Consider the following 10,101-nt stretch of genomic DNA (forward strand, 5'->3'; position numbering starts at 1 on the left):
GCTTGTGACAGGTTAGAGTACATTCTACCTCGGGGATTCCTGAAAGTGTGTTGGGTGCTTGGAACAGAACTTCGCTTTACTTTCAGTGCCTATTTCTCAAAGAATTTTTTTTTTGGAAAGAGTTTTATTCATTGGCATGATTAAAGGCAGGTGTGGTGGGACATTCATTTAATACCAGCCCAGAGGCAGGTGGAACTCTCTGAGTTCTGAGTGAGTCTGCCGTGGTATGTTCTAGGCCAGCCAGGACCACAGAGAGAGAGACCCCCCCCCCCATCTCAAAAAAACACAAACAGAAGAATTTCAGCAATGAAGTGGTGGCACACACCTTAAGCCCCAATACTCAGGCAGAGGCCGTTAGATCTCTGTAAACTCTTGCTACAGAGCAAGCTCCAGAGCTATACAGAGAAAAACTCTGTCCAAGCTATAAGTATAGCTATGCAGATAAATGAATGAATGTAGTGGTAAGAAATTTAGGAATAGATAAAACTTTCATCTATATTAAACATATGATTCATGGTTATATATTTACTTACATTTAAAGCATTTTGTTTTATTTCTAGGATCCCGGGGGGCTTTCTGTGAAGTAAGACCAGATGATAAAAGGATTCTGGAATTTTACAGCAAGTTGGGCTGTTTTGAAATTGCAAAGATGGAAGGATTTCCAAAGGATGTGGTTATACTTGGTCGGAGCCTGTGACCTTGGTTGTGTCCAGAGTCTCTTAACCCCACCTTGTGGTTGGTGGTTGGGGTCTCCACACAGTTCAGTCTCTGGAGCGGCAACAGATTGGCCAGTTGAATTGGAAACAAAGACGACTGTACAACTCACCATCCATGTTCACACTCACTGGTTGGAAGATAGTACTGCTGCGTATCCTGTGGGAAACATGGTGGGCCCCTCCTTTGGGTCTTGGGTTAGGTGTCAGGACTCTTATGGGGCTCTGTAGGGAAGAGGGTCTTAATAAATGTAGTCAGCACTATTTTCTGCATCCAGTGTGGTTGCATTTCTCACCTAAGAGCAATGAAGATCACTCTTTGTTCTCCTTGGTGCTGAATGAACTGTCTCTGTTCTTTGGAGACATGGCAGGAATGACAAAGAATTACTGGGGTTCCAATTTGGCAATTTTTCTGCTTTTTGTAAAGCTCTGGCAGTTACTATGTCCTGTAATGTTGGTTCAAGCAGGCGTGCTTTGTAGGGACAAATGTGCATTTGTTTGTGGCAAAGGCCTAAATTGACAAACTTGTAAATTTCTTTGTATATAGATTATAGCTGTAACCTGACTGTTCTTTTTGTTTACTGTTTTTATATTTTTTTTCCTTTGAAAATGAAAGGTGTTGGTGTAGGATGGCACTTTGAATAATGTAAACCAGTGGATGGTAGATCTCCTTTACATTTGTCTTTAAAGTGCCTCCCACATAGGGATAGGCCATGAGTGTCTAGCTTTATAGGACTAAAATCTATTGGGAAGTGCATTACTTCTGGAGATTAACCTTCAAAACAGATCCGCATGTGAAATGTTCTGACATTGTTGTCAAGGGTAAGTAAAGGGACCAACTCATGGTCTCTTCTGCCCTTAGAAGACACTTGTCATTTTATCTCAAGACCTGTTAACTACTGGTTTAATTGAATTGGTCTTTAATTCTTGCATGTTTGTATCTATTTTTAAAAGAAAGGATAAGTATATGTTAACCATAAGTATACTTTTTCTTTTACTCGGAGGTTCTGAAAACTTCATGTATTTTAATTTAGACTTGGTGAATTTAAGGGTTTGAGCATGAAGCTGGCAGATGGTCTCTGCAGGTTGTTTTTTTAAATCATGGCTAGCTAGTGTCTTCTGTAGATTTCAACAGTATTTTGTTATCTTCCCTCTAGTTTTTCATCAACTTTTCAACTCTGAGCTGAGGGGAGAAAGAAAGAAAAGGAAACTTGAACATTTACTTTTATAGAACTCCAGTGTGAGCTTTTGAAATAGTCTTAAATTTAGCACTATATCTAGTGTACCTAGTGACTTCCAACTGAGGCCCAGGAGGAGAGAGTGCTTACTTAGAAGCCTCTTAGGGTAAAAACCTAACTGTGATAGGCTGTGTTGGAAAACTGAAATCAAGTCTAGTTTTGAAGGCTGAGGTGAAGGTCAAAAACAAGATACTAAGACCATTTAATGTTCTTCACCTTTCTCTGAGCACAGCCCATACCTTAGTGGGAATTACAGCCTTTTATTTGGAGGGTTTCAGAGCCAGTTTCATATGGAATCAGGAATATTAAACAAGTTGCTTTTTGTTTTCGTGTTGGCTTCCAATAATCACTTTGAATGATCTGAACACACCTGGAACATGTCCAGGTTTATACCATCATCGCTCTAGGATAAACTGCTGTGCCAACTTCCATGGTTATGAATATTAAGGTTGGAATAACATTGCATTGATTGAATCACAGCTCAGTTTCTGTAGAAAACGAACTGTAATACTATCTGAAGACCATGCAAGAGGCAAAATAAAACTTGAAGTGAATCGGTGTGGTAGTGTGCCTTTGCTCTGTTCCGTTCTGTCTCCTGATGCCTCACTAACGCAGTGTAGCCTGGATTCTGAAGACAGCGCTTCCCTCCTGCCTTCTTCAGCAAAGAACTAACTTCAGGTTTTTCTCAGAAAAGTCCTTTTGTCTTTAAGTTGCCCTCTTACTACAGTTAAAATCTGTGAAGTCGATGGACTAATGAGTTTCTCTGAGGGAGTGCCGAGTTGTTCTCCTTAACGGGGGGTGGGGGGGGAGTGGGGGTAGCCTAAGTTATGTGAGAATGCTAAGGAGAAGGATGAGCCTCAGCTGATGGGAAATGGGGGCTTGAGGGCGGCTCTGATCGGAACGGCCTCCACCGCGAACAGGAAGCTTACCTGAGGGGTGGCTATCACGGCAAAGGTGTGGGTGGGAATCCCTGAGGGAGGTGAAGATGGCTGCTCTGAACCACAACTTTTCTGAAAGAGCGTGTACGAAAGGTGTATCACACTTACGTCGCTACGTAACACCTCCGGGTGGAAGAAAGGGGCTCTGAATGGGATGAGCTAGGGAAAGCCAGTCCTCGGGACCGTGGGGACGAGAGGACGCGTCCTGTGCCTCCCTGGAGATTTCCTCCTAACTGTCCTTGCCGAAGCGGCGACGGCTGCTCTCGCCTCGCTGCGCGCGGCTCCTTTAATGGGCGGGGCCGGAACTGGCCGAGGTGCGCGTTCGGTGCGTGGGGGGGCGGGGCTTCCCACGGCCGTTTCAGCATGGCCGCCGGCGCTGCTGCTGCTGCTTTAGCGTTCTTGAATCAGGAGAGCCGAGCCCGGGCTGGCGGCGTGGGAGGCCTGCGCGTCCCGGCTCCCGTCACGATGGACAGTTTCTTCTTCGGTACTGAAGACTCGGGTGGCTGAGGGTGGCCCGGGCGAGGGAGACGTTGGGCTGAGCATCGCGGCTGGGACGTGGGTGTGGGCCGAGGCCCCTCGCTTTCCTTCACCCCGCCGGCCCCTCCGCGGCCTCCGCCCGCCCAGGTGTTTCAGGGAAGGACGTTTGGCGAACAAATGGCGGGTCAGCCCGCGGCGGCGCATGACCGGGCGGGAGGGTTCAGCGGGGACACACGCTGTCCCCTCCACGCGTGCACCTCTCACGCGAACGCATTGACTCTGGCAGGTTGTGAGCTTTCCGGCCACACCCGCTCCTTCACTTTCAAGGTTGAGGAAGAGGAGGATACGGAACACATGCTGGCATTGAACATGGTAAGGGGCTGGAGATGCAGGAAGCTAGGGGACATCAGCGTGTCCTCCCTCTCCCCCACTCCCCTGGGTTGGGAGTCACTTATGGCTACCCTCAACGGGCTGCTTCTCTGATCCCCTCGCCGCGTCCCCCTGAGTCCGGAGAGATGTTAGGGTAAGATGTCTTCGCTGCGCTGTCGGCCCCCTTTTGACGCCCTGAGGTTCTGTGTGCCCTCCCAGCTCTGCCTTACCGAGGGGGCCAAGGACGAGTGCAATGTGGTGGAAGTTGTGGCCCGCGATCGCGACAACCAGGAGATTGCAGTTCCTGTGGCCAATCTCAGGTTATCTTGCCAGCCCATGGTGAGTTGTGGCCATCCATTCATTGAAGTACGGTGGGACATAATTGAGAACTTCAGTATCAATCTCAAGATGGGTGGGCCAGAGTGATCCAGGCCTTCATTCTTGTCTTCCAGCTCAGTCTGGATGACTTCCAGCTCCAGCCACCCGTAACCTTCCGCCTGAAGTCCGGTTCTGGTCCTGTGCGCATCACTGGTCGGCATCGGATTGGTGAGAAGATTGCCCCCATGGGCCCCGCCCTTTTTCTCCACTAGTGCATCCTGTATCCCAGATTGTGGCTTCTGTATTATGTGCCTTTCACTGCCCCTCTCAAGCCTGTGAACTCCTGGTAACCGGTCCTAGGTGCCACAGCCCCATGACGTGGGCAGGTTCTTTTTTTCTTCTTTGGTTTAGTATCTAACCTCCTTCAGATCTAGACTGATGAACTCTGGAAGAAGGGGTTCCTGTGAGCCTGGCACTACAGGGAATTGAATAAGGCATGTGGTGTAGGGATGGTTGGCTCTAACCTTACGTCTGTACTGTGTCTCCACCAGTTTGTATAAACAATGATCTCTCTGAAGAAAGTGAGGATGAGGAGAGTGAAGACGGGGAAGTTAAGCTGTGTGGCATCCTTCCGGCCAAAAAGCACAGGGCCAGGCCCTAGCCCTCTGTGGTGAGTAGGAGGGGAAATGGGAAGTTAAGGGAGGAGGTGAGGGCTCAGACACTGACTTCTTACTTGCTTTTCTCAGGTTAGGTTGCTGCTTGCTACAGGTGTCGTGCACCGGATGCTCCTGGACACGTTTCTAGAATTGTGAATGTTTTCTCCTGTTGAAGAGGAGAGTTGGGAGGGGGCAAGTGGGACTAGCTCGGACTGGTGCTCACAGAGCTGGCATTCTCCATAGGGCCCTGTGTTTGTTCCTACAGGTTGCCTGAAGCTTCCTTTTTCTATTGGGGTGGGATGACCTTTGAACATCTCTCCTGACCTCTCCTCCAAACCTGCCCAGATAGAAAGTTGTGAACCCAAAGGTTCAGTTCTCAACACTGCAAAAAAAAAAAAAAAAAAAAAAAAAAAAGTTCAGAACAACATGTTTTTAACGCTTTTTACATTTTTAGATAAAGATCTAAATAAAGAGGTGTGTGGTTTTTTTTTTTTGCAGTTCTGTGTCTTTTTCCAACCGTGAGATTTCCCTAGGGACCACCAGGTGGCACTGTGGCAGCACAAAGTGGTCCTAGCTCTAGGGCTGGTGAAAAAATGGCCTGCCATTCCCCAGGGCCTTGGGGCCAAAAGCCGGACCAAGTCCCTTCTGCCTTGCCCCAGAGGGACCTCCCATTCCAGCCTCTTCGGTGTTCTGCAGGTGGGGGAGGGCCATCGCAGGAGGTTATCAGCTTCCAAACAAGGGGTCTGGGCCTCTGTCAGCACTCAGGCTGATGGGCAGAGAGGGACAGATAAGTGGGCTTAAGAAACCTGAGGAATGTGCATCCCTAGCCCCATGAGGGGCTCAGCCCAGAGAGAGGGCCTGTGAGGGGTGGGGTGGGGACCTGTCTTGGCTCTTCTGGTCTCTGAGGCAGGTTGAGTAGAGCAGGGTCCTTAGAAACCTGATTCCCAGGGCCAGATGGAGGGAACTGGCCAGATTGGGTGACAGGGAAACCAGAATCCGGGTGGCCTGGCATATGGGGGCAGAAGGGAGTTCATGGGAATCAGATGCCTGGCTGAGGGGTTATTACCTCCCAGCACTCCACTCCACTGTCTGCTCCGGGTGTTTGAGGACTGGCTACTGCTATGCCAGGCAGAGAAAGGGGGATCACTTGTTTGTGGACCATGTGCACCCAGCTCTGGGGTCAGCGGTTCAGCTGTGTTGGGGGGGGGGAGGGGGAATCAATGTCCTACAAACAAACAAAAAGATTACTTCCCCAAGACAGGCTGAAGACGGACAGAGAACAGGGCCTGAGAGGATCAGGCCAGTTCACAACAAGTAGGGGCCTCTCAGTAATACAAAGAGGCTGGGTTGGGGGCAGATGGTCGACTTCGAGTGTCCACCAGGGTACAGAAAGGTAGCGCATGTAAAACTTGGGAAACTGAAACAGGAAAACTGGGAGTTGGAGGCCAGGGGTAGGAGTTAGGAGGAGAGGGAAGTGGTACCTCTTGGTCCTACAAGTTCCCCTTGTCTATGTTATGAGTTAGATGTAAATGGAAGGCAAAAGACGCCCTTTTGGGATCAGGGTCTCCAGCTTCAGGTGTTCCACCAACGACCCCGCTATGAGCCATTCATGGAGAGTCTCAAACTGGAGCGGATGGCGAAGCTAGCGCCCTCTGGTGGCCGTGCTTAAAACTGCTTGTGGTAACGCTCCCTAGGGGCTAACTATCGTTAAATTGAAGTTGGGACTAAGTCACAAAGTTTCGAATGCGTATACTCTTTCATTCACACGAAACACTCTAGAAGAGTGCTAGAAGAGTTGGTTGATGGTAACCCATTCTACTTCCTTTCGGCTCCTTCCTCCAACCCCTGGGTACGTGCCTAAGTGCAGAGACAAGCCATCACTCGGCTACCTCTTGCTCATACTCCCCCACCATCAGTGTCTACCCCCTGTGACTCCGCTGATCGCCCATTGTATTTCTCGCCTGTTTTCCCAGTGGGTCTCCCGGCGGGTGAACTACGAGCAGGGTCCTGCCCGCAGTGGGAGCCCAATCCACATTTGCCTTCTAGTTCAGGAGTCTCCGGGCCCCTTGTGGCGCGGTGCAGACAGACTTGGGAATTGTTTTTCCCTCCTTCCAGATCACACCTTTTCAGGATACCCCTTTTCTGCACTCTGAGCACACAACAGGAGTGCTGCCAATTCTCTGGCCTCAGACAGCTGGTGGGATGTAAGCATAGGATGGTGTCTGGAGAATGCTGAAAGGGGCCACACGGTATTTATTGGGAGAGCGGCACCAGGAACGGTGACTCTTGGTGCAAATGCAGTTAGCCGGGATTTGCATTTGAACCGGCCGCACAGATTCTGCAGCACTTTGAACGCTGAGCACTGGAGGCGTGAGTCGCTTTAACCTTCAGGCGTGGTGGCCTGGGCGTGGATTTGAGGGGCCTGTGGCCAGGCCAGGGGTGCGTTTGGGTCCTGGGGAGCGCATGTTTGCATAGAGGGCCGTTTGTGTTGGCAAAGAGTGTGTGTTTGTGTTTGCAGGAGGGAGTGTGTGCATGTGTGTGTTTGTGTTTGCGGAGTGTGGGGGCGGTCGGGAAAGGTGGCCAGGCTGTCACTCAGAGATCAGGATGACAGGAGCTCCCTCATCTAGGCGCGGGAGCTCTGATTGCAGATTCAAGGAAACAAAATAGCAATTGTAATTACGGGGCTTTGATAAGATAAAGGAAGGAGGGAGCTGGCCGGGAGGCAGGCTAGCAAGGGTGGGAGGGAGAGTGGTCTGCAGGAGCCCTGTGAAACATTTGCATCTGTCAGTCACTGCCTGCTCTGGGTGACAACTGTCGGGGAGACCCGTCTGTCCCTGCCCCCCAAGACAGAATTTTGGGGAGAAGAGAATTCTGAAGATTTGGGTGATGCTCCATCCAGTTCCTAGGACTTTTCACATGTAAAAGAATTTGGTCTCTCAGAGGTGGGAGGCAGAAATAGAAAGTAGGAATAAAACCCTGACCTGGGACCCTTCTCTGGGGGTGGGGGCGGGTGCTGGTGTCTGCTGAGGGAGAGGGAAGTGACATTGTGGATGATGGAGGACACACAAACATAATGCCAGTCAGATGCTCCATGCTGTACACACACCCTGGGACCTGGGACCTAAGCTCTGCTGACAGCCTGGTGTCACGCTTATTTTCAGAGGGCTGTATTCATAGTGGGGAAAGGAGCCTTCCTTCTCAGGAGGAGTCTATCCTTTGCCTTCCATTTGTTTAGGCATTCACTCATTAACACATTCAAAAATAAACACTCTCGAGGGCCACTTATTCCAAGCACATGAAGTAAAGTCAGTGAGCAAACAGGCATCACCTGGGCCAGTTTGGAGCACCACAAAAAGGGGGCAGACAAGTCATCCCGAAGGCCCCTTGGCAAAGCACACAGCTAAAGGAAGGGGCTGGCCTTCATTATGGACACTGGAGCCCCTCAGACCGATTTCCCTTTCGTGGACTTACTTCCCAGTGATTTGAAAGCAGCTATTGCCTGCCAAATCATTGCCAGACACAAATGTGCAATAACTGGTCCGCCTGGCTATCATCTGTTGGCAAGTGAAGCCAAGTCCCCCTGGGAAAGTCACCATGGGTGGAATGCAGTCTAAATGCTCAACAAGGTCCCCGTCCATCCACCCAACAAACCCTCACAGCCTGCACAGCGACTCTGCGGGCTCTACCGTGAGGTACAAGTCCTGGGCTGGGAAGTCCCTTGCCTTCAGGTCTGTGGGGCTCAGAATTCCTGAAGGCGATGACAAAAATGACCTCGGGAAGTCTACTCTGAGGAGGGCTAAGAGGGACTCCCTGCCATCCGCCCTACATATCACCGAGTGCTTGCAGGGCTGAGCCAGACTCCCTTCTGTACATTGCTCAGCACTTGCATTTGCAGCTGGGAGTGGGCAAAGATGGGTCAGAAAAGGGAGGGGCGGGCAGAACTGGGGTGTGTTGATTGACAAGGACCTGCTTGCCTCCCTCTGGCCGCTGAAGGCTTCCTAGGGCCACCAGAACCTCTAGCTCTACCCCAGAAGCACAGAGGCCCAGTAGAGAGTAGGCTGTGATGAAGGCAGCAGCTGGGTGGACATCAATGACTCCACCTGGCCCAGGACCTCTCTGCCTACCCAGGTTGTGCCCACAGAAACAAAGTAGTGGCCCAGGGTCTCCAGAAACACTAAGAAAGCATGAGGCGAGGGGCTGGGAAAGGCTTACCAGCGGCTTACCTCCTCACCAGCACCACCCTCCCCATCCAACACAAGACACCAGATACCTGTTCAAGAAAAACATCATGGAACTCAGAGGGGAAAGGCTAGGGAGCTTGGGTCCAAGTCCTGGCCCTCAGGTAGAGTTGCTGAATGTAGTTATTTTTGCCCGCGCTAATTGCTCGGTTTTAGAAGGGGGCAGTGACTGTGGGTCCTGCAGGGACCTCTGAGCTCCTACCACATGCCTCACGGTTCTTTTCACGCTTCATGCTAGTGGGGGGTGGGGTGGGGATGGATGGGGGCAAGGTTGACGGTGATAATAGGGTGTCGGGAGCCATTTCTCCCTCCCAGGGCCTCCTTGGAGACTGTGAGACACAAACTCGGCAGGCTGGATTCTTAGAAAGGTGGAGGAGCGGGTTCTTGCGATGCACAAGGGACGCTTTGCACTGGGGCCCAGAGCACAGCTATTATTCCACTGTTAGCTGCGCCTTCCATAAGGGGACAAGTGCGGCCGAAGCGTAGGCGAGGAGGCCAGATGCAGAAGTAGACCCGGCCCCACGTGGAGAGACGGCCCTGCCGGACTCCAGCGCACCGGACCCCACCAAACACGCTGTCCCAGGTGCCCCCCACCCCCGGGCCACCCCGCCCCAGAAACACTGGAGGAGACAGGCTAGGGTAGTGGGAGGTGCCCACACCGGCCGCCCCCGCCCCTCCCGCGGGTCCCCAGACCCCTCCCCTGGGCCAGACCCCCAATCCCAGCCCTGCCCGCCGCCCCGCCCCGGGCCGCCCCGCCCCCGCCCCGGGCGGCGACCCGGCCCCAGCGCCCAGCCGGGGGTGCGGGCTTCGGCCGCCCGCCCCGCACTCCCCCCTCGCGGCCGGTGCGGCGCCCCCCGCCCCTGCCCTCCCCCCTCCCTCCCCACCTCCCCACCCACCCCCGCCGGCCCGTTACCCTCCCGCCTGCTCCGGCCCCTGAGCAGCCAGCGGCCACCGGCTCCGCCAGCGGCGCAGAGCGGACCAGCGCGCGCGGCGAGCACGACATTCCACGGGACCCGCCGGGCCGCGTCGGCATCGTCGCTGGGCTCCCGCGCCCCGACCTTCCTCGGCCTCCGCCCCTTCGGCTCGTCCCCCCGCGGCCTCCCGTGGGACGGCGTGACCCCGCCCGGGCTCTGGTGCTCCCGGGGCCGCGCGCC

The 10,101-nt window shown here is 52.8% G+C and overlaps 2 protein-coding genes across 3 annotated transcripts in view; both read left to right on the forward strand.

The window, feature by feature from the left end:
• Positions 1-2,505, forward strand: part of Oga (O-GlcNAcase) — a 35,105-nt gene extending 32,600 nt beyond the window's left edge. For both annotated transcript variants that reach the window (XM_051199942.1, XM_051199943.1), the window contains one exon: positions 561-2,505. In XM_051199942.1, coding sequence (XP_051055899.1) covers positions 561-697 — 137 coding nt within the window. In that variant the 3' untranslated portion in view covers positions 698-2,505. The remainder of the gene's footprint in view (positions 1-560) is intronic.
• A 740-nt stretch (positions 2,506-3,245) lies between these two features.
• Npm3 (nucleophosmin/nucleoplasmin 3) lies at positions 3,246-5,197 on the forward strand. Its single transcript, XM_051199660.1, has 6 exons — positions 3,246-3,373; positions 3,653-3,738; positions 3,955-4,074; positions 4,188-4,281; positions 4,605-4,723; positions 4,800-5,197. Exons 1-5 carry the CDS (start codon positions 3,253-3,255, stop codon positions 4,712-4,714), a joined length of 531 nt encoding a protein of 176 aa, XP_051055617.1. The 5' UTR covers positions 3,246-3,252; the 3' UTR covers positions 4,715-4,723; positions 4,800-5,197.
• The last annotated feature ends 4,904 nt before the right edge of the window (positions 5,198-10,101 follow it).

Source organism: Phodopus roborovskii, unplaced genomic scaffold (genome assembly GCF_943737965.1).
Source record: "Phodopus roborovskii unplaced genomic scaffold, PHOROB, whole genome shotgun sequence".
Classification (NCBI taxonomy): domain Eukaryota; kingdom Metazoa; phylum Chordata; class Mammalia; order Rodentia; family Cricetidae; genus Phodopus; species Phodopus roborovskii.

Bases quoted from the DNA above. Each gene is read 5' to 3' on its own strand.
- Npm3 (XM_051199660.1), top strand. From the start codon at position 3,253: ATGGCCGCCGGCGCTGCTGCTGCTGCTTTAGCGTTCTTGAATCAGGAG. The intron at 3,374-3,652 runs GTACTGAAGACT...TGACTCTGGCAG, and splicing joins GATGGACAGTTTCTTCTTCG to GTTGTGAGCTTTCCGGCCAC. The intron at 4,282-4,604 runs GTGAGAAGATTG...TGTCTCCACCAG, and splicing joins CACTGGTCGGCATCGGATTG to TTTGTATAAACAATGATCTC.